Source organism: Aspergillus sclerotioniger, assembly GCF_003184525.1.
Source record: "Aspergillus sclerotioniger CBS 115572 chromosome Unknown BO94scaffold_16, whole genome shotgun sequence".
In the NCBI taxonomy this organism is placed as follows: domain Eukaryota; kingdom Fungi; phylum Ascomycota; class Eurotiomycetes; order Eurotiales; family Aspergillaceae; genus Aspergillus; species Aspergillus sclerotioniger.
The window spans coordinates 343359-360203 of record NW_020291006.1 but is presented as its reverse complement, the minus strand read 5'-3'; the positions used below and the strand labels follow the sequence as shown (position 1 = coordinate 360203).

Sequence of the window (16845 nt, the reverse complement as noted above, 5' to 3'; positions counted from 1 at the left end):
GGAAGCTCGCCCGAGGCGGAGCTGGCATGCCTTGGCACGTGTGCCTGAGGCAGCTGCCTTCTCTATACCGGTCAGGCCCTATACCATGTAACTACCCAACCATATGGAATATAAATTCGGTGCTATGGTGCTATAATAATGGCCACACACGCTCAATAGCTTACCTACACGTCTTAATTACCCCACAATGCAGTCTACAGAACGCCGATGCAAATCCTCAACGAGAACACACAACATGCACCTTGCTTGGGTATCCATTCCCTTGTCCTTCACACATGCAACCTGGGATCATAGCGCGTCAAGGTATTAAAAATGGAAAGCTATGCGAAACATGAAGATTGAGTCATCATCGTCATCAACGTGGTCACATCACAACGCACTCCCGGTCTAGTTTCCGCCCAATCTTTTCCCGCGATTTGTCCTTCAACTTATCTCTGACTCTCTCCGAATCCTTCGTCCGTCTGGGACTTCGGCCCTTGCGCTCGCTGCTAGGCGGGGCGAACTTTTCGCCCAGACCAAGCTCAGTCTCCGTCAACTCGTCGCCATCGCCTTCAGTGAGTCCATCGCCGGTGAACCTATCCCGGCTAAGTCGCCCGGTGAATCGTGAGAAGGTAGTGCTGATCCTGCTCTCGCTGGCTTGGCTCCCCGCGCGGCTGCCCGGAGTGCTTCTTGTGCCTCGAGAACTGCGCCGGGAAAATGAGAACGAGCCACGGCCGTCGTCATCTCGTGGGGTGAGTCTCGGCGAAGTCGACGGATAAGACTGCATCGAACCTGGATCAAAAACCTCAGAGAACGCTACACTTTGCTTTCGGCTGTTCTGGCCCATAGGCGCAGGGTCTGCACCATCCGGGCCGGTGATTTCGAAGCTTGGCCGTCCAGAAGCGTACCCCTCAGCGCCGTCACCACCGATCTCGTCTACGGACGGTTTATGTAGCCTCTGCGCAATGCCAGCCTCCGATTCTCGAGAATCTGCCGACATTTCGGAAGAGGGTGGCTTGTCGAAAAGATTGGCTGCCGCAGCATCTTCGTTGATGGGCAAGATCTGGTAGAACAGGAGATACGGCGATTCGTGTTTCATGGCCTGTTCAATGTCGACCAGCGTAACCCGCTCCTTTGCTAGGTCATCAAACCGCATCCAATATCTTGACGCGTCGGGAGAGGCCATCTCCTGGTCCGGACCATGAGAACTGGCCGGAGGTGCACCAGCACTCGTACCCCTCACAATGGATATGTAATGCCCTGAATCCACTGAGTTGCCGCGATGACACACCATTGCCTGCAAAGATAATTTAAAATTCCCGTAGATGGGGCCTTCTTCGTGCATACTGTCATCCTGGATGAAATGAGGCAGCCCTATTTCAGTAGGGATGTCTATAAATGTATCGAGTCGGACTGCTTTTCCACTCGGTGACATAGAATAGCGTTTTAGACACATGCCTAAAATCGGTCGCTTCGAAGAAAAGTGCGCGGCAACTTGGGCGTCATTTGTCGGGGTATTGTCCGTGTACCATGCTACAACTGGGTCAGTGTTTCCCTGGCACGTATAGTACAGTAGACCTCACGTATTAAGCTGAAAAACTGCCATGCGGGCATCATAACTTCTTTCCTGTATGAGCCTCTCCTGTGAGACACGATCGCGCCGTCCTTTGCCTTTATATCATCGGGGAAAAAACGCTCCTGAACGATGCTGCTCCGTCGATATGGCGGAGGATCCGAGTCGACCACCCCTGTCAGTGAGGCCACCGGCGTTATTTCTTCCAGCGGAGAAGGCGACTGGCTCGAACATGGCGACAAAGGCGAGCCAACTTCAATAGCCTCAACGTGGGTCGTACAACCTTTGGCCAACGAATCAATGGATTTAGTTGATCCCACGGTGTAACGCCGCTCTAGGTATCTCTTGACCTCAATCCTGTTGTTGAAGTACGACTCCAGGCAGTCTTCCAGGGTCACAGTCTGACCATCAACGGGCTCGGGTATCGCAACTTCTAGAAGTCTTTCATTGATAAACTTGTGATCACCGCTCACATCCTCTTTCCCGGTATGGTAAATGTCCATCTTCAATGTGAGGAGCGGCAATTCTAGCTTTTCCGTGATGAAGGTAAACGCTTCTGACGTATCCTGCTGGCGAAGCTTGGCCGCGTCTTCCCAGCCGCATTCTGCAAGGGCATCCTGCAGGTGTTTTGTCTTGGGATCGAATTCATAGTCAGCTTCAATACGGAGAAGACAGATTTACGGAGCATATACGCACAAGGTCTGTCGTGATAAGTCTCCCCGATCGCAACAGATTGACCCATAGTCGTAGCAGTATCGATAATTTCCGACGGGGCTCATCATTGAACGATTTGTAGAGAATCGCCTCGAAGCAATCCAGCCGCGCAAACATTGCAAAAAGCAGCGCATCCAGGTAGCAAGTGACCCCTTCGCGGTTCACTGCCCCAAGAAGCTTCGTTGTTGGCGTGTATCCTCTTATGATGCCCTCGATCGCATCTTCAAGAATCATAAGCATGTCAAACGCCTTGTCTACATCGCCCTGTGCATGCTCCGATTGCAGGGCATAGCTAAAGTGTTCGTGTTTCAAGCCGGTGATACCAAGCTGTGCGACACGTTGCTCCAAAATCTTGATCTACTTCTCGTCAACACCAACGATCGACCGTGTCCATATTAATTATTCACCTTCTTTTCCTCCTCGTTGGTGTCTCCGGTCGGTATCTTATCGGATGAGAAAAACCCACGAAAATGGGGTCGAGAAAGAAGGTTCGACTGGATGAGGGGGATCGTTAGCATGAGTAAGACAATCTAGGGAAAGCAATCGGCGAATCTTCGCACCGTACCTCTTCTTTGGAGTTTTTCTTCTCACGCCTTGTGAGAAACCTGTGTATACCACTCATCCTCAACAGCACATGTGTCCTAACCAGACGACGGGGGAGACAGACAAATGTGCAAAGTGTGGAGTCTGCGACACATCGATAAGTTGGGGATCTATATAAATCCTTGCTCAGGCTCCAGAGTTCCGATGGAGCACGCAAAGAGATCTGTCTGTGGAGTCACAACACATATCAGATGGCTATTAAGACTGATGACGGTTTCTCCGGTTTCAACCTATTTTTCTTCTAGATTTTTCGTTGCGATGGTTTCCCCGCGACGTCCAATTAGCAGAGCCCCTCGTATACTAGGCACCAGCTGAGATCTGTGACATCACATGCACCGCCACAAGGTCTCAGTCGCACAAGGGCAGATGGGAGGAAAAAAGAAGCCTGCTTGAGGCAACAAAGAGAAAAGGTGAGGTGGTTGAAGGAGCCGCCCATCAGAAGACCATCCCAGCCGATCGTAGCGATCGCAGCGCATTGACGATAAGCTTGCTGGTGGCGGGGATGACGAAGCTGATCACATGTGGATCTCCATCTGCGGAGCGCCCGTTTGCTGCCTGATTTGTATTGCTCGATTCCCCAGGCATTCAGGCCAGGTCCCCGGCGACACCACGTGATGCTGTCTCGAAAGAGTCGATGCTCGCCGGTCCGCGAAACAATTTTTGGAGCCCAGTCTCGACCAGTCTACAGCAAACCACTTCCCCTGTGGACCTCAATGGCTGCCAGTGAACCCTCCAGATACCTGGCAAGGTCATTGCCACGGGCCTTGGTGCCCTCTTCGCGCCACCAGGCCTTCTGCTGGCGACGCAATGTCTCCGATCAAGCATCGTCGACATCCCCGTCCGCCGCCCTCAACGACCTGGAGTCGACCCCTCTGTCCGCATCACTGTCTGACGACGTGGTGAGATCCTTCAAGCCTATTGAAAGAGCCAGAGCTCGCAAAACCCAACTACCTCGGAGTCGGTACGTCTGCCCCTGAGATAGCCCGGCGCTCTAGCATCTCCTTCTATTGATCCGGCTTCATCGCTAACACGGACACCTAGTTATCAATTCCGATCCCCCAAATACGACCGTGGCCCTCTCCACCCTCACCGGCCTCCTCCACCTTCTGATCCTTCCTCTCGTGTCTTCGTCCCCGGCCCTTTCTCCCTTCCCCGTGTCGAGCAGACCTGGCAATCAACTGTCGCATCGGACATTCTGACCCTCCTCTACGTCCACAACCCCCCGGGTTTCAAGCCCCCACCGAAGGCCCCTCGTCTCCGTACATGGGACGAAAGTTCTCCGTACCACAAGAACAGACCTCTCCGTGGCCCCCGTGGTGGTGACGTTCTCCGCCTTCTCCGCAAACCGATCACATTTAACAACATCCCCAAGATCGAGCGCATCACTCTCCACAGTTACGTTAAGCAGGCTGCCACGGAAAACTCGTCATGGCTGCACGTTGCCGGTATGGCCCTGCAAGCCGTCAGCAACGTCAAGGTGGAGACGTTCAAGTCGAAGACTAGCGTTGCCCAGTGGCATATCGCACCGGGTCGTGATACCGTTGCCGTGAAGGCGGAGCTGCGCGGTGAGAACATGCAGCACTTCTTTGGAAAGCTGGTTGATATCGTGATGCCCAAGCTCAAGGACTGGCAGGGTGTGAAGGGTAGCAGTGGTGACAGCAGTGGAAACATCACTTTCGGTCTTGAGCCGGAGGAGATGGCTCTCTTCCCTGAGATTGAGGTGAACTACGACATGTAAGAGCCCACCCTCTTCCTTTACTCTTACCGGTGATACATCCAAGCACCGAATACTGATTCAATCGTCAAATAGGTACCCCCCCAAGATGATCCCTGGTTGCCATATCACCATCCACACCACCGCTGCTACTGACAAGGACGCCCGTCTCTTGCTCAGTGCCTTGGGTGTTCCCTTCTACGGCAAGATGGTCAACTAATAAAGCGAGAATATACCACCACCAAGCACATGCGTTAAGAATGTCATTGGCATAGACGGTGTCGTTTCCGATTCTGATTTATTGAGCAAACTCTTGTCATCATCTTCCCCGACTTCCGTGTTGGCCTTGAATATGTAACATGAAGGATATATTTGTGGTGTTGTTAGATCTATGTAAAATACGCTCTGCTTTGGTACTTCAATTGCACATTTCAATTACAGTTCACATTTCCTCATATTTCAATCAGATAGGTACTCAAGTATCGACAACATCAACGGTCGTCCAATTAGTTAGTCTATCAACTAGATATAGAAGGTGCCCTTTTTTGGGGGCAGTAAAAATGCATGACAGTATTCGTTAATGCCGCGAATTGCGCCATAACAAAGCTTATTACAGTTGAAAGGAGAAATCAGGACACGCTGCAGCTCTGTACATGGAATGAATCGACTCCGATTGCGACTTGTTAACAAGCCAGATAGGAGATGGTTGGGGGGGGGGGGGGGGGGGGGGCAGTCGGCCGCTATGAATGTGCTTTTGTGTCAAAAGTAGCAAGGCAAATAATGTAGAGTGATTATGATGAGGATGCGGGGACATAAAAACGAACGAAACGCACGCAAATCAAGGGGGTATTCAATTCTCCAAACCAACCAATCGATTAAGCATCGGGATTCAATTCATCGTCAATAAACTGCCCGGAGGAGGTCCGGGGCTATGCAATTTTATGCGAGAGGGTTGGCCAAGAATTGGCACTTGAGGAGTTCGTCGGCGGCCGGTCTCTTCTCGTAATCGACTTGGAAAGTCATGTCCAGGAACGCAACTGCTTCTTTGCTCGCGTGCTCTGGAGCGGGAGGTCTGGCTTTCTCTTTGCCGATGGCGTAGATGGCTTGCAACTGACTGCAGGCAGGGAAGGGATGGGCGCCCGTGAACATCTCGACAACAAGACAACCCAAACTCCAAATGTCAGCTTTCTTGGTGTGGATTGTCTGTTGAACAACTTCTGGTGCCATCCAGTACACACTACCCTGCATCGAGACTCGGTGCGCATGGCCACCTCCGCCACTGGCTCGGGCTCCAAGGAGAGTAGAGGCCTCCACTCGTTTGGAGATACCAAAATCGGAGATCTTGATGCCACCCTTGTTGTCAACAAGAATGTTGGCACCCTTGATATCGCGATGGATGATATCACGGCTATGGAGGTAAGAGAGACCGGCAAGAATCTGCCTGACAAAGTTCTTGATCAGGGGCTCTTGGAACGTGTTATACTGCTTGAGCATCGTCGCAATGGACCCTCCTGGCACGTACTCCAAGAAGATGTTCAAGTACTGGTCATCAGCAGCGGTGCCTAGGTACTGGACGATGTTCGGGTGATGAAAGCCTTGCAGAAGCTCGATTTCATGCTTAAGGGCAGTGACCATGCTGTTCTTCCGTTTGTCAAACTCCGTGCCCTTGGTTGCGGACGGGATCTCAACTTGTTTTACAGCCATGAGCTCTCCAGTGATAGCATGAAGAGCGAGAAAGACACTTCCGAAAGAGCCCTCTCCGATCAGAGATCCTTTCATCCAGTTCTTGGGGGCAAAGTTGTTTCCAGCCAAGAAGTCGTTAAGACCATCGTCTTCCTCTTCCCCATCTTCTGCTACGAGGATACTCAAGCGCTCATTGAAAGAGCCTCCATCTGTTGCAGCAACACTTGCATTTTCGTCCACATTCGCGTCCACAACGCTCTGGCGCGAAGTGGTGGGGTCATCTGAGCCACTATCGAAAGAAACATAGGATTTGCGATTTGGCTCAATAGGCGACTCTTCCTGGAGAGGCTGAAGAGAACTAGAGGCAATGGAATCCCTATATGTCGCGGTAGGAAGGCTGAACTTGGACACTGAAAGTGGCCTTGAGGCACGAGAAGGTGGTCCTCCCGTATTGAGCCAGGTATCTGCGATACTGGGAATAGGAGGAGCGTCTCGCAAGCTAGATGCATAGCTTGTGTTGCTGACGACGCTCAAGCGGCTTGCAGCCCGGCTCAAGCGCTGAGATCTGCGGACCGACATGCGCATAGTCTTTTCAATTTCCTCCCTCTGGTGACTAGGGAAGTAGGATGTGATCTCGTGGATGATCATTTCGCTGGGTGGACGGGCACCGAAGAAGGATCGCAGCTTACCCACCTGGCGCTCCACATTCATGGGTGGTCGTATATCATGCTCACTCGGGGTCTGGTTGTGTCGCGAAGAGACGGGTGACATGGGTTGCCTAATATTGTGCCAGGGCTCTCCGGTCAACTGTTGGATCTTTAGCTGGTTGCGCACATTCGAGCTGCTCAGAGCATTCATGTGGGCTAGCTGGCTTCCTTCTACCGCCAGCTGAGAAGCGCGGCGAAGCTCATCTGGATCGGGTTCCCCGGCATGGATTTTGCGAAGAATGAGACGGCCCCGTTCTGACCTGTGCGGGCTTTCGCATACATCTAGAAGCTCCGGATCCGTCAGTCTTCTGCAATGGGCAGCATCTGGCTCCAGGCCGTCCAAAACATAGAAACAATAATTGCGGTACTGATGTTCCGGGAGCTGCAGTTTCTTTAGTACGCAAAGGATGATCTCATCGGCGGTCTTGCAGTGCTTGATGTCCAGCATCTTCGTCTGCCCCCCTGTGTAAATCACTCTGATGACGGGCGAGTTTGTCGGCAGCTGGCCCATTGTCATGCCATCCAAACTAGGGTTTTGCCTCAGGTGTGACCCGGATCTTTCGCTGGGAGTTCCTGGCTTCCGGCTGGTCATCGAGCTACTAGATGATGGGTGACTAAAGTAGCTTTGCCCTTGTTCCATCCGTCCCATTTCCATGGGGCTGTTGGCGACATACTGCTGAGGACGTAGCGGCGACTCTGGCCGTGATGAGGGCCTGTTGGCAGAGTAGCTGAGAGAGTTAGTCTCGGCCGCTCGAGACGAACGGCGAGTATTTGAAGTCTGTCGGTGAGTAGGGGGACGCGAGGGTTCCGACGAGGCGTTCGTATAAGACACGGACTCAAGCGTAGCCAATGAATTCTGCATAATGGTGAGTACAAGTTATCTCAGACCGATGGCGTATCCAACTCACAAGATTCCTTGACTTGCGGTTGAGAACCGATTTGTTCCTGAGCTGCTTGATGGCCACGAAAATCCGCACTCGATCGCCGATCTTCTTGATGCCCATCTCCTGGAGGATCTTCTGGTCACATTCAATCAAGTTGTTACCGTTGAAGTTGTTCGCTGGAGTCGGTCAGCACCTTTCACAGGAAAACTCTGGAGTGATGGGTCGTTGTAAGTACCTTTGAACAATGCCTCGTATTGGCCACAGTTTATGCTGTGAAGCCAGGCGATGACTTGTTTCTCATCCCAAGACCTTGTGGGGGTCAATCTTCCGCAACCTTCACCGTCAGATTCAAATGCGGGCAAGACTCACCGCACAGCATCAAGCCCATCGTACACGTCGGAGAAACTCGACTCGGTAGGGCTGACGAACATCATCCCCTTTTGTGTATCTCCGACCGCGGTAGTCTTCTGCGATGACCCAGTGTAGTAGGAGGCTGTTGGCGTCTGGGTTGCAGATACACCCAACGGGTTGTAGGTTGCTTTTGCAAGCATGGCTGCAAATTATGAAAGTCGCGAATGAGATAACCCTAGTCTTTATTTCCGATGCTTGAACCCTGCAAGGATGGCGACAAAATCTGCGATGGAAATAGTATAACCTAGACTATCGCCACCGTGTGTGTATAACCCTGACGATGCCTTCGGAACCACCCCCGACTGGAGGAAGAGGGACTGGGCGGAGATGTTGGGACGTTTAATGCATGGTCCAGAACCGTACCTTTAGGATTGTCGCGTAACTGTCAGTCCAAAATGCGGCGTCCACGTTGATAACAAAGACCGGGTTGGGGGCACCCGCGGGGGGGCGCCTGTGGAGGGACCATATGACGACTTACACTTCAGGCCGAATCACTATCACAGGTGCATCCAACCGGAAGGGGAGACGATAGGTGGTGGGTATCTGTGCTGCTGCTTCAAAGACCAGGTCCTCCTTTGTGCCGCTCTGCCCAAGGTCTGGGCTGCACTAGGAAAGTTCTCGACCTGACGCTATTGCCGATAGAGTCCTCCTCCCACCGGGAGCGAGGGAGACCAACAAGGGGATGAGACGGGCGGTCGAGGCTGAGGTTGAGGCGGATTGGAGCAAGTGACAGGCGATGACAGCGGTGGTAGCGCTGGCAGTAAGATGCGAGGAGGGGAGGAGGGGAGGAGGGGAGGGACCGATCACGGTGCAGGGAAGAGAAAAGCGAAAGCCAGAGTGACAGCCTCCTCCTATCTAGCGCGGTCAGTCCGGAGGCTAATGAATGGGTTCTGGCTTACAGACTGGACTGGATCTGACGGAGCCTGTTAGGCCGATCGGTCGGGGACGATGGGCTCCTCCGGCATGCGTCCTTCAGAGCGGGCTCATTCTCAAACACGCCGCCGCGTATGATTTGTCAAGGGGCCCAATCTGAAACAATGAACCCAAAAGGCCCCTCCGACTATCCCTCCCTTCCAGAGGCTATTCTTAGGCGGTTGAGCCGTCCGAGTGGGCAGGTTCCATGGTTTGTGCCTGGCGGAGGCTTGGTTCTTCCCAAGAACCTTTCCCTGGTGATGCTTGGGTTTGTTTATCCTCTCGCTGGTATCTGGATAATTAGATAGAAAGATAGATAGATAGATGACGACGTCAATCACGGCTAGTGAGACACCTTTCGTGTACGTCGGTTGAGGACCTGCCGGATTGATGCTGACCATCTGGAAAGTTGAGTTTAGTGTCGGGAGTATTTAAGCACCTGACTAGTAGATATGCCCGCACCACCGCCTACAACTATTAGATATCTACTCTTGCTATCCTTGAGACCATGTGTCAAGGCCATTCAAAGTCTAATCACCTCCATCAAGACAAGATAGATACAAGTAAAGTACGGAGTAGTATGTGCCGCTTGGTCCTAGTTTGTCTCTAACCGTCGCTGCTTGCCGATGTTAGAATAATACGAGGCGCCATCCCCTTAAGCCTTAAGCGTCTTACTCGACGTGGACCCATCGATCTGATCCTAAGGTGGATCGCGCAGTCCGAATACTGAATAGTCAATAGATACTTTGCTCATCCCTAAAGCTTTCTCTCCCTGTGGACGGCAGCCTTATTCGATGTGTTATTTAGGGAAAGCCTGACGGAACTAGCCCGATCGCTGAAGGATGATCTCTCTGTGTAGCGGAGCAGTCGTCTATTATTGTTCCGGTTGAGCTGCATTATTGCAGTTGGCACTGTATGAACCTTCAATGCACTCAAGAGTCAAGACGTGCCCGTTTTAACCGGGGCATCGACGAGGCGACTCGCAACAGTTACACTGATAGTTCGATGGATTTTACGACTCTGGTAGAGGGCCCAGTTCAAAGGCACACTAAAAGTCCTGGATATGGAGTCATTCGACTTTATAATAGCTATCGTACCGGTAATTCGCAAGGACGGGTGAAGAAAAGGCCTTGAAGATTAGATGGATAGATAGATAACTTTTAGATTTGGTTATTATACCTTTTGTCGAGTGGTATTCTGTGATGACTACGGTAATCCCGCCGAGGTACTTCCTATCTTTGTTAGCATGTAAATGATGCTATAGCCTAGATAGATGGTGGCCCCGTTTCGGTACCGAGTTCTGGGGGTTGGTGGGGTCGGACGGTTCGAAACTTGAACCATCCGGCCGTCCGTGTTCGGCACCCTTCCAATCTCGGCTGCAGCAACTCAGGATCAACCTGCGTAGGATTGCAGGATCATAGGTTGACAGATAAGAGCTTGCAAGAGAAGGGGCCAACTGACCAAACAAACATGACGGCGGCTTCCTCAGCAGAGAAATGACAGACAGGGACGGGTGGGAAACAGCGATTCACCCTGTATGCTTCGGCATCCGCCTAGCTTAAGATGAAACATTCGTCTGCTGCAGTAATCATTGCTAAGCAAAAAAGTAAAAGCGCATCCCGTCCCCTACTACCCCTCGCCGACCAAGTCACAAAGGCTATCTCAGACTTCGACATACCCTCTCCCTCTTATGCAGCGGGTGTCATTGATTTGGTCCTCAACTGGGGTATGCAGAGGGGAAAAGCGGGGGAAGGCAGAGGAGCAGGCACAGTGGAAGCTGTTGAGGACCTTGTAGAATGAGGAACGATAACCAGTGAAGTCGGCACGATTGAGTTTGGGCTGGGTACAAAGTACGGAGTAGACATACATAATATGTTGCGCACGATACTATATCTCCGAAACATGAGTGCGATGTAGATACTATATAGTAGTAATGTTGATACAGTTAGTAATGTGTACGACCCTAGTGATCTTCAGGTCCCTTCCCCCCTCCCCTCTTTCAGGTTCGAATTCAAGGCTCTATCGTAACCCCAATCGACTCCCCATGAAATGCGGGCCTTAGTGAGGAGATGTTCGTGATATTGACGCCTAAAGTAAACATCTCCGCACCGGTGGGGATGGCGGAGTCGATTCTCGTCCAAAGGATGCAGGAATCCTGCGTAGAGACCTAACCAGCGCGCAATGCAGCCGTCACCACCACCCCAACATTACTCCTGGATGCTGCAAGCCGACATGGATTTGTCGTGGACGAAGTCCTTGAGACTGTAAGCTGCACTATGTAGTAATGTTGCTGGACGGAAGCAGACGGGAGAGCCATCCACGTGACCGGTGCTCGCAAAACCCCCTCATGTTGACCCCACAGTTTTTCTTCCCCGCTCGCCTGTTATCCCATCTAAGGACATGGTCCAATTCCAAGGCAATTCGCCATGGAGGACGACAGAGGCACCCCTGGAAAAGTGAGGAAGAAAAGCACACCGGCCCATCGCAAGTCTCTGTCCTGTGAATACTGCAGCCGGTCTTTTGCGCGTCTGGAACACCTCCAGCGCCATCTCCGCACCCGTTGAGTAACCCTGAACCCCTTCGCGGATGCCACTGGTCTTCCCACAGACGCGATATTGACGTGTGTTGATTAGATACCAAGGAGAAACCATTCTCATGTGATATCTGCTCCAAATCTTTCGCGAGGAGGTAAGCTGCTGCCCGCGTGGCATCACCGGAGCCGTCCCGCGCTAATATGGGGGGAAACTTCATAGTGATCTACTCGTACGACACGAGCGGCTAGTCCATCCAACAGAGGCCGCAGCCAACCGGGAACATCGTGCCCAGAATAGCCATGACTTCCCTCAGACACAACCTCCTATAATACAGCCCACCCACCATGAGTCCCGTATGCTAGAGCTTGCCGACGCCGTCCCTATTCACACACAGCCCGTTCCGCCGCCTCCGCCCGAGGTGCAGGTGCAGCCTCCCCCGATCGTGGAGACAACCCATTTCAACCCTTCTTGGGGGTATGACCTGAACCTTCTTTCCCACGCGGCGAGCCATGTTGCCCTTGAGGGTGAACAAGAGAGTCTTGAGTCGATCCGGAAGTCTTCGCAAAACGTGGGCCCCTCGCAACCACTTTCCCATGTCCCAGAAAGAGCGATAACCGATAACTATGGCGTCGAACCCTCCATCCTGGATCTCGCTGACTTAGGAGATCCCGTCCAAGACTTCACTGTCTTCCTAGAGAGTGTCGGCCTCTCGTCCGACTGGGATTCTGGCGTGTTTTCTACGGTTGAAGATCCGATCTTACCGACGACTCTCCCAATGGATTCTAAGCCACCCGTCCGTGAAATGGGGAGGCTCGGTCCCGAACTTATGAGTGATCCACGAAACGCAGCTGATGAGCCACCGTCGTTTTCCAACTTTGGATCACGATTACCATCTCTACAACCGGAACCTCATGAGGTAGACGATCGCCTCGGGTTCGCTGATGAAGGACCTCGCCCTGCCTGGGATATATCCAACACAGACCGTCAGGTCTTTCTATCGAAACTCGACGAGTTTGCTTACATCCTCCCTAAAAATTTCGTCCCACCCTCGAGACACGCCCTGTCTCGTTTCTTTGCCGGCTACATAAACGGTTTAAACGAGCATCTTCCCTTTATTCATGTTCCTACACTCTCTGTCGCAAAATGCTCCCCCGAGCTCACTCTTGCGCTGGCAGCTGCAGGGTCTCACTATCGATTTGAAAATAATCGAGGAATAGAGCTTTTCCATGCAGCGAAGGCCATCCTGCTTCAACGCCTCCACCGCAGAGACAGTAAGCAAGTGGCTTGTCCGACATGGAACTTCCTGTCCCCGGCATCGGGCTTTCACAACTCTCGCGGGTCGTCCGCGACCTCAAACCATGCTAGTAGCCCGTTCCAGCAACATCATCCCACGCCGTACCCAGCAGACCCTTCTGGGTATGCACCTGAAGATTCGGATGCTCACATGGAAGTGATCCGAACCTTTCTCCTGCTCACGGTCTTTGCATCTTGGGAAAGGCATCCTGAGTTACTACGAGAGATGCTCTCGCTTCAAAGCACGTTAGCGAGGCTCGTAAGAGAACATGGTCTCATCGAGCCACCTCCTAGTCCCGACCCGAGCAACTGGGAAGACTGGATACGAAGAGAAGGCAACCGGCGCACCAAATTCATTGTTTATTGTTTCTTCAACCTCCATTCCATCATGTACAACATTCCTCCTTTGATTCTCAACGCCGAACTGAAGTTGAATATGCCCTGTTCTCATGATGTCTGGAAGGCTACAAATGCGGCTCAGTGGCGCCGTGTGGCTCGCGCGAGGCATGGCCCAGACGTTTCTTTCCAGGAGGCTTTTTCCAGGCTTTTTCTTAGATCCAGTATCTCGACGTCTTCAGCGCCGATATCCCCTCTTGGGAACTATATCCTGATACACGCTCTCATCCAGCAAATCTTTTTCGCGCGTCAGCTGTGTCTCTCTGCCCCAAGTATGCATGGGACCAGTTTACGCCAAGAAGACCTTTCCGCTTTGGACAATTCTTTGAGTGCCTGGAAGGCGTTGTGGAAACGCACTCCGGAATCTAGCATTGACCCTCAAAATCCGGCAGGGCCGATCGCGTTTACGTCCACTGCCCTTCTTGGCCTCGCTTATATCAGGTTACATGTTGACTTGGGACCTTGCCGTCGTCTCATCACCCAAGATCCGATTCAAATAGCAAGAGCTTTGGGTGAATCGGCACCTGTAGCACGAAGCCCTCGTCTGATCATGGCCCTCTTGCATTCCGCCCATGCACTATCGATTCCGGTGCGCCTCGGTATTGATTTCGTGGCCAGGACCCATTCGTTTTTCTGGAGTATTCAGCATTCACTGTGTAGCTTGGAGTGTGCTTTTCTACTAAGTCGGTGGCTGCTGTCCATACCAGTAACTCAGGCCGAGCAGAGACTATCGGAGCATGAAAGAAAGCTACTTTTGTGGATCAAGAGCATGATGGATGAAACTGACATGGCCGTCGATCCGCCTGGTCCACCAGATCTAGACTTCATAACTAATCCCTACAAAGCGAAGCAGCTGAGCGTTGCCATTGTGCGCGTTTGGGCAAGAACCTTCAAGGGGAACACAAGCTGGGCGATCGTAGATCTGGTTGGTTCGAGCCTTGATACCTATGCCGATCTCCTGGAGACGCAGTTGTAACTGCCAACCTCGCTTTACGTTCTGTCGGGCCCCGCTTGAGTCCGACGCCGCATTTCCAACCAATGAATGACTCTTTACAGCACCAGTGACTCAAGCGCCGTCTTTGTTCTACCTGTTATTTGGCTTGATTGCTTACTTTGGTCAAATGGCCTACCATCCTGCTAATGACACCTGGGCTTTTTGTGATTTTAGGATGTTGCTTGGTGTTGTTGTATACCCATGTCTTCACGGATATGACATCTTTATTTCCCCAGTTTACTCCATGTATATAAACTATGTTTTTTTATGTCTTTTCTCGAGGGAGAGCGGCTTGTGTGTACTAGTCGTCATATTTGGCAGGGTATATGGTAGGCTAATGAGGCTTGCTGGCCAGCATGAGAGATGCTGGAAGTCTATAGCAGCCAGGGAAGCGATGGGGTCACTGAAACCCATTTCTTTGCTGACGTGTTCAGACATGGCTTGCACCCCATTCCCTTCCTTCCATGCCCCTTTGTGCACGGGCTGCCCTCTAATCGAGAATTAAAAATGTTGCGTTCCAATGGCCGGTAATGAAAGGAAAGCGTGTACTGAGTATCTTCCAAACCCTGTGGAAAGACCAGAAACCGTAAAAGTACCCCCCGTAGTAGCCACATTACGAGACGAGCCAAAACTTGTTCCTCGGCGAAACAAACGCCGGCTTCACGTCCCGATTTAAATCCAATAGTCAAAGTCAAGACTTACTCCCAACCTTACCCCGACTTCTCGCTACACTGGCCGGAACAAATCGTAACGCAGACATTGACTTTTCAAGTTCAGCAATCTCCATATCGTCAGCGTCTTTCCGAGGCGCGGAGCCTTTTGGAACATTCAAGCCCGACTCAACCTGAGATACGGACGTCTGTCGATTCCGTAACCGTCCCTCTTGTGGTGAAGTGGGAGCGGCCGATATGCGTCGTCGGTGATTATGTGGTGATCGCAATAGAGACGTTTGCTTGTCGATGCCATCATTTACGATATAGAAGTTATAGGTCTATGGTGGATTAGTCAGAGACTGAGAAGTGACTGAGTAGTGACTGAGAAGATCAGCTCGTGTGGCGCGCACCTTGGGAAACATGTGTTTGTCTATCAAATGCATTCTGCGTTTCTGGGGCGTAGAGCATACTCGCTCGCAGCCTTCGATGAAACATGCATACTGTATATGCCTCATGTTTAGCAAATTTTCAGGAAAGTGAAATAAGAAAATGGGGTGAACTATGGCCAAAAAAAAAAAGAAAAAGAAAACATACAGTCTTCTCTCCCCGCTCCCGTCTCGTTGCAACCAAAGCATCATGATTCTCCTCAATATGGAGATTCAGAAACCGATCCGTGGGGAAATTCTTCGCACATTGCGAACATCGATTCACATGCGCTTGCATATAATGGACCTCGTAGTCTTCGTACGAGGCAAAAGACAGCGTTTCTCGGTGCGGCGGTAACGAGCAATGCATGACTTCCGCCATTGGTGCCGTGGCCGTGGGATCAAGAAAATGGATCTTGGGCCGGCCGAGAGATGGCGTATTCGAGGATGCTGGGGAGATGGATCTGGACCAGCCCTCTGGAGATGGAGATCGGGATGTGCTGCGAGAGCGTTTCGACATCTTGTGGTGGCGGTGGGCTGGAGCTGACCTTTTTGCGGTGATGCTGAGGTGTCTCAAGACTGTGATAGGTCAAGTTCAGTGGGTTGGCCTGCAGTGCGCAGATGATGGCGTGACAACTGGGTGGGTGGGAATGGCCATTGATGATGAAGATGTTTTTCTGCCTGGGTCTAAGCATATCATTGGAGGCGAGTTAGTGGACGGTGGAAGCTTGTTTTCTTACAGATTAGAATGGAGGGGATATCATTCTCCGTATCTACTACTTCTTGTAGTACTCCGTATGGACGAATCCATCAAATATTGGCGACCATTTCCCACTAGGCTGGATTAGTCTTAGACTGAACGTTGGAGCCTTTAGCGGCTGTCATAGCTTCTTAGTGGTCCAAAGGACTGAAAGCTTACTGGGTGGTGGATTGGAGATACTAGTAGTAAGTAGTGAAGGAGTAAGTAAATAGTCAAGTTCCCGCGAGATGGCATTAAGGGCTGTGTAAAGGGATTTCTAGATGCGTATGCAGATAGCTAAGAATAGGATGCTCTATCTCCTGTGGCCAAGTAGTGTGTGGGCCCTCAGACTTCAACCCGATTGAGACATTCTCAAGGCGAGAAGCTACTAGTAGGTATACGAGGTCACGAGTGAACGCCATGCTAATATGTTTGAGGTGCGGAGGATCAATAGCCCTGCTCACTTGCACAGTTATGGCATTTCTGCAAATTGTATGTCTGTATCCGCAGTGAAAGGTATGGATTGTACTGTACGGTCACCGGAGGACGGTTCGGTGCCTGAACCAGGCATCAGCCACAGCTCATCCAGCCAATCATGAAACACGCACCAGCCACAGGCGGCCGGCCGTCC

The 16845-nt window shown here is 51.7% G+C and overlaps 5 protein-coding genes across 5 annotated transcripts; 2 read left to right on the top strand and 3 right to left on the bottom strand.

The window, feature by feature from the left end:
* Window positions 1-100: 100 nt before the first annotated feature.
* On the bottom strand, window positions 101-3335 carry BO94DRAFT_493736 (ubiquitin C-terminal hydrolase family protein). Its single transcript, XM_025609208.1, has 5 exons — window positions 2832-3335; window positions 2674-2760; window positions 2249-2623; window positions 1563-2184; window positions 101-1512 (listed from the first exon to the last, which is right to left on the bottom strand). The coding sequence occupies exons 1-5, from the start codon at window positions 2886-2888 to the stop codon at window positions 365-367; spliced, it is 2289 nt and encodes a 762-aa protein (XP_025466767.1). The 5' UTR covers window positions 2889-3335; the 3' UTR covers window positions 101-364.
* BO94DRAFT_535891 (mitochondrial 54S ribosomal protein uL5m) lies at window positions 3296-5052 on the top strand. Its single transcript, XM_025611888.1, has 3 exons — window positions 3296-3830; window positions 3911-4603; window positions 4680-5052. Exons 1-3 carry the CDS (start codon window positions 3583-3585, stop codon window positions 4801-4803), a joined length of 1065 nt encoding a protein of 354 aa, XP_025466766.1. The 5' UTR covers window positions 3296-3582; the 3' UTR covers window positions 4804-5052.
* Window positions 5053-5343: 291 nt separating this feature from the next.
* Window positions 5344-8778, bottom strand: BO94DRAFT_95990 (STE11 family mitogen-activated protein kinase kinase kinase). Its single transcript, XM_025617760.1, has 5 exons — window positions 8747-8778; window positions 8227-8631; window positions 8093-8166; window positions 7882-8033; window positions 5344-7829 (listed from the first exon to the last, which is right to left on the bottom strand). Exons 2-5 carry the CDS (start codon window positions 8406-8408, stop codon window positions 5523-5525), a joined length of 2715 nt encoding a protein of 904 aa, XP_025466765.1. The 5' UTR covers window positions 8409-8631; window positions 8747-8778; the 3' UTR covers window positions 5344-5522.
* A 2828-nt stretch (window positions 8779-11606) lies between these two features.
* Window positions 11607-14379, top strand: BO94DRAFT_467609 (FTFMHR domain-containing protein; the record flags this gene model as incomplete). The annotated part of the gene is made up of 3 exons (XM_025608211.1): window positions 11607-11739; window positions 11814-11868; window positions 11934-14379. 3 exons carry the CDS (start codon window positions 11607-11609, stop codon window positions 14377-14379), a joined length of 2634 nt encoding a protein of 877 aa, XP_025466764.1.
* A 287-nt stretch (window positions 14380-14666) lies between these two features.
* BO94DRAFT_518147 (uncharacterized protein) lies at window positions 14667-16315 on the bottom strand. The gene is made up of 4 exons (XM_025610023.1): window positions 16216-16315; window positions 15645-16152; window positions 15461-15550; window positions 14667-15388 (listed from the first exon to the last, which is right to left on the bottom strand). Exons 2-4 carry the CDS (start codon window positions 15993-15995, stop codon window positions 15089-15091), a joined length of 741 nt encoding a protein of 246 aa, XP_025466763.1. The 5' UTR covers window positions 15996-16152; window positions 16216-16315; the 3' UTR covers window positions 14667-15088.
* Between the last annotated feature and the right edge of the window lie 530 nt (window positions 16316-16845).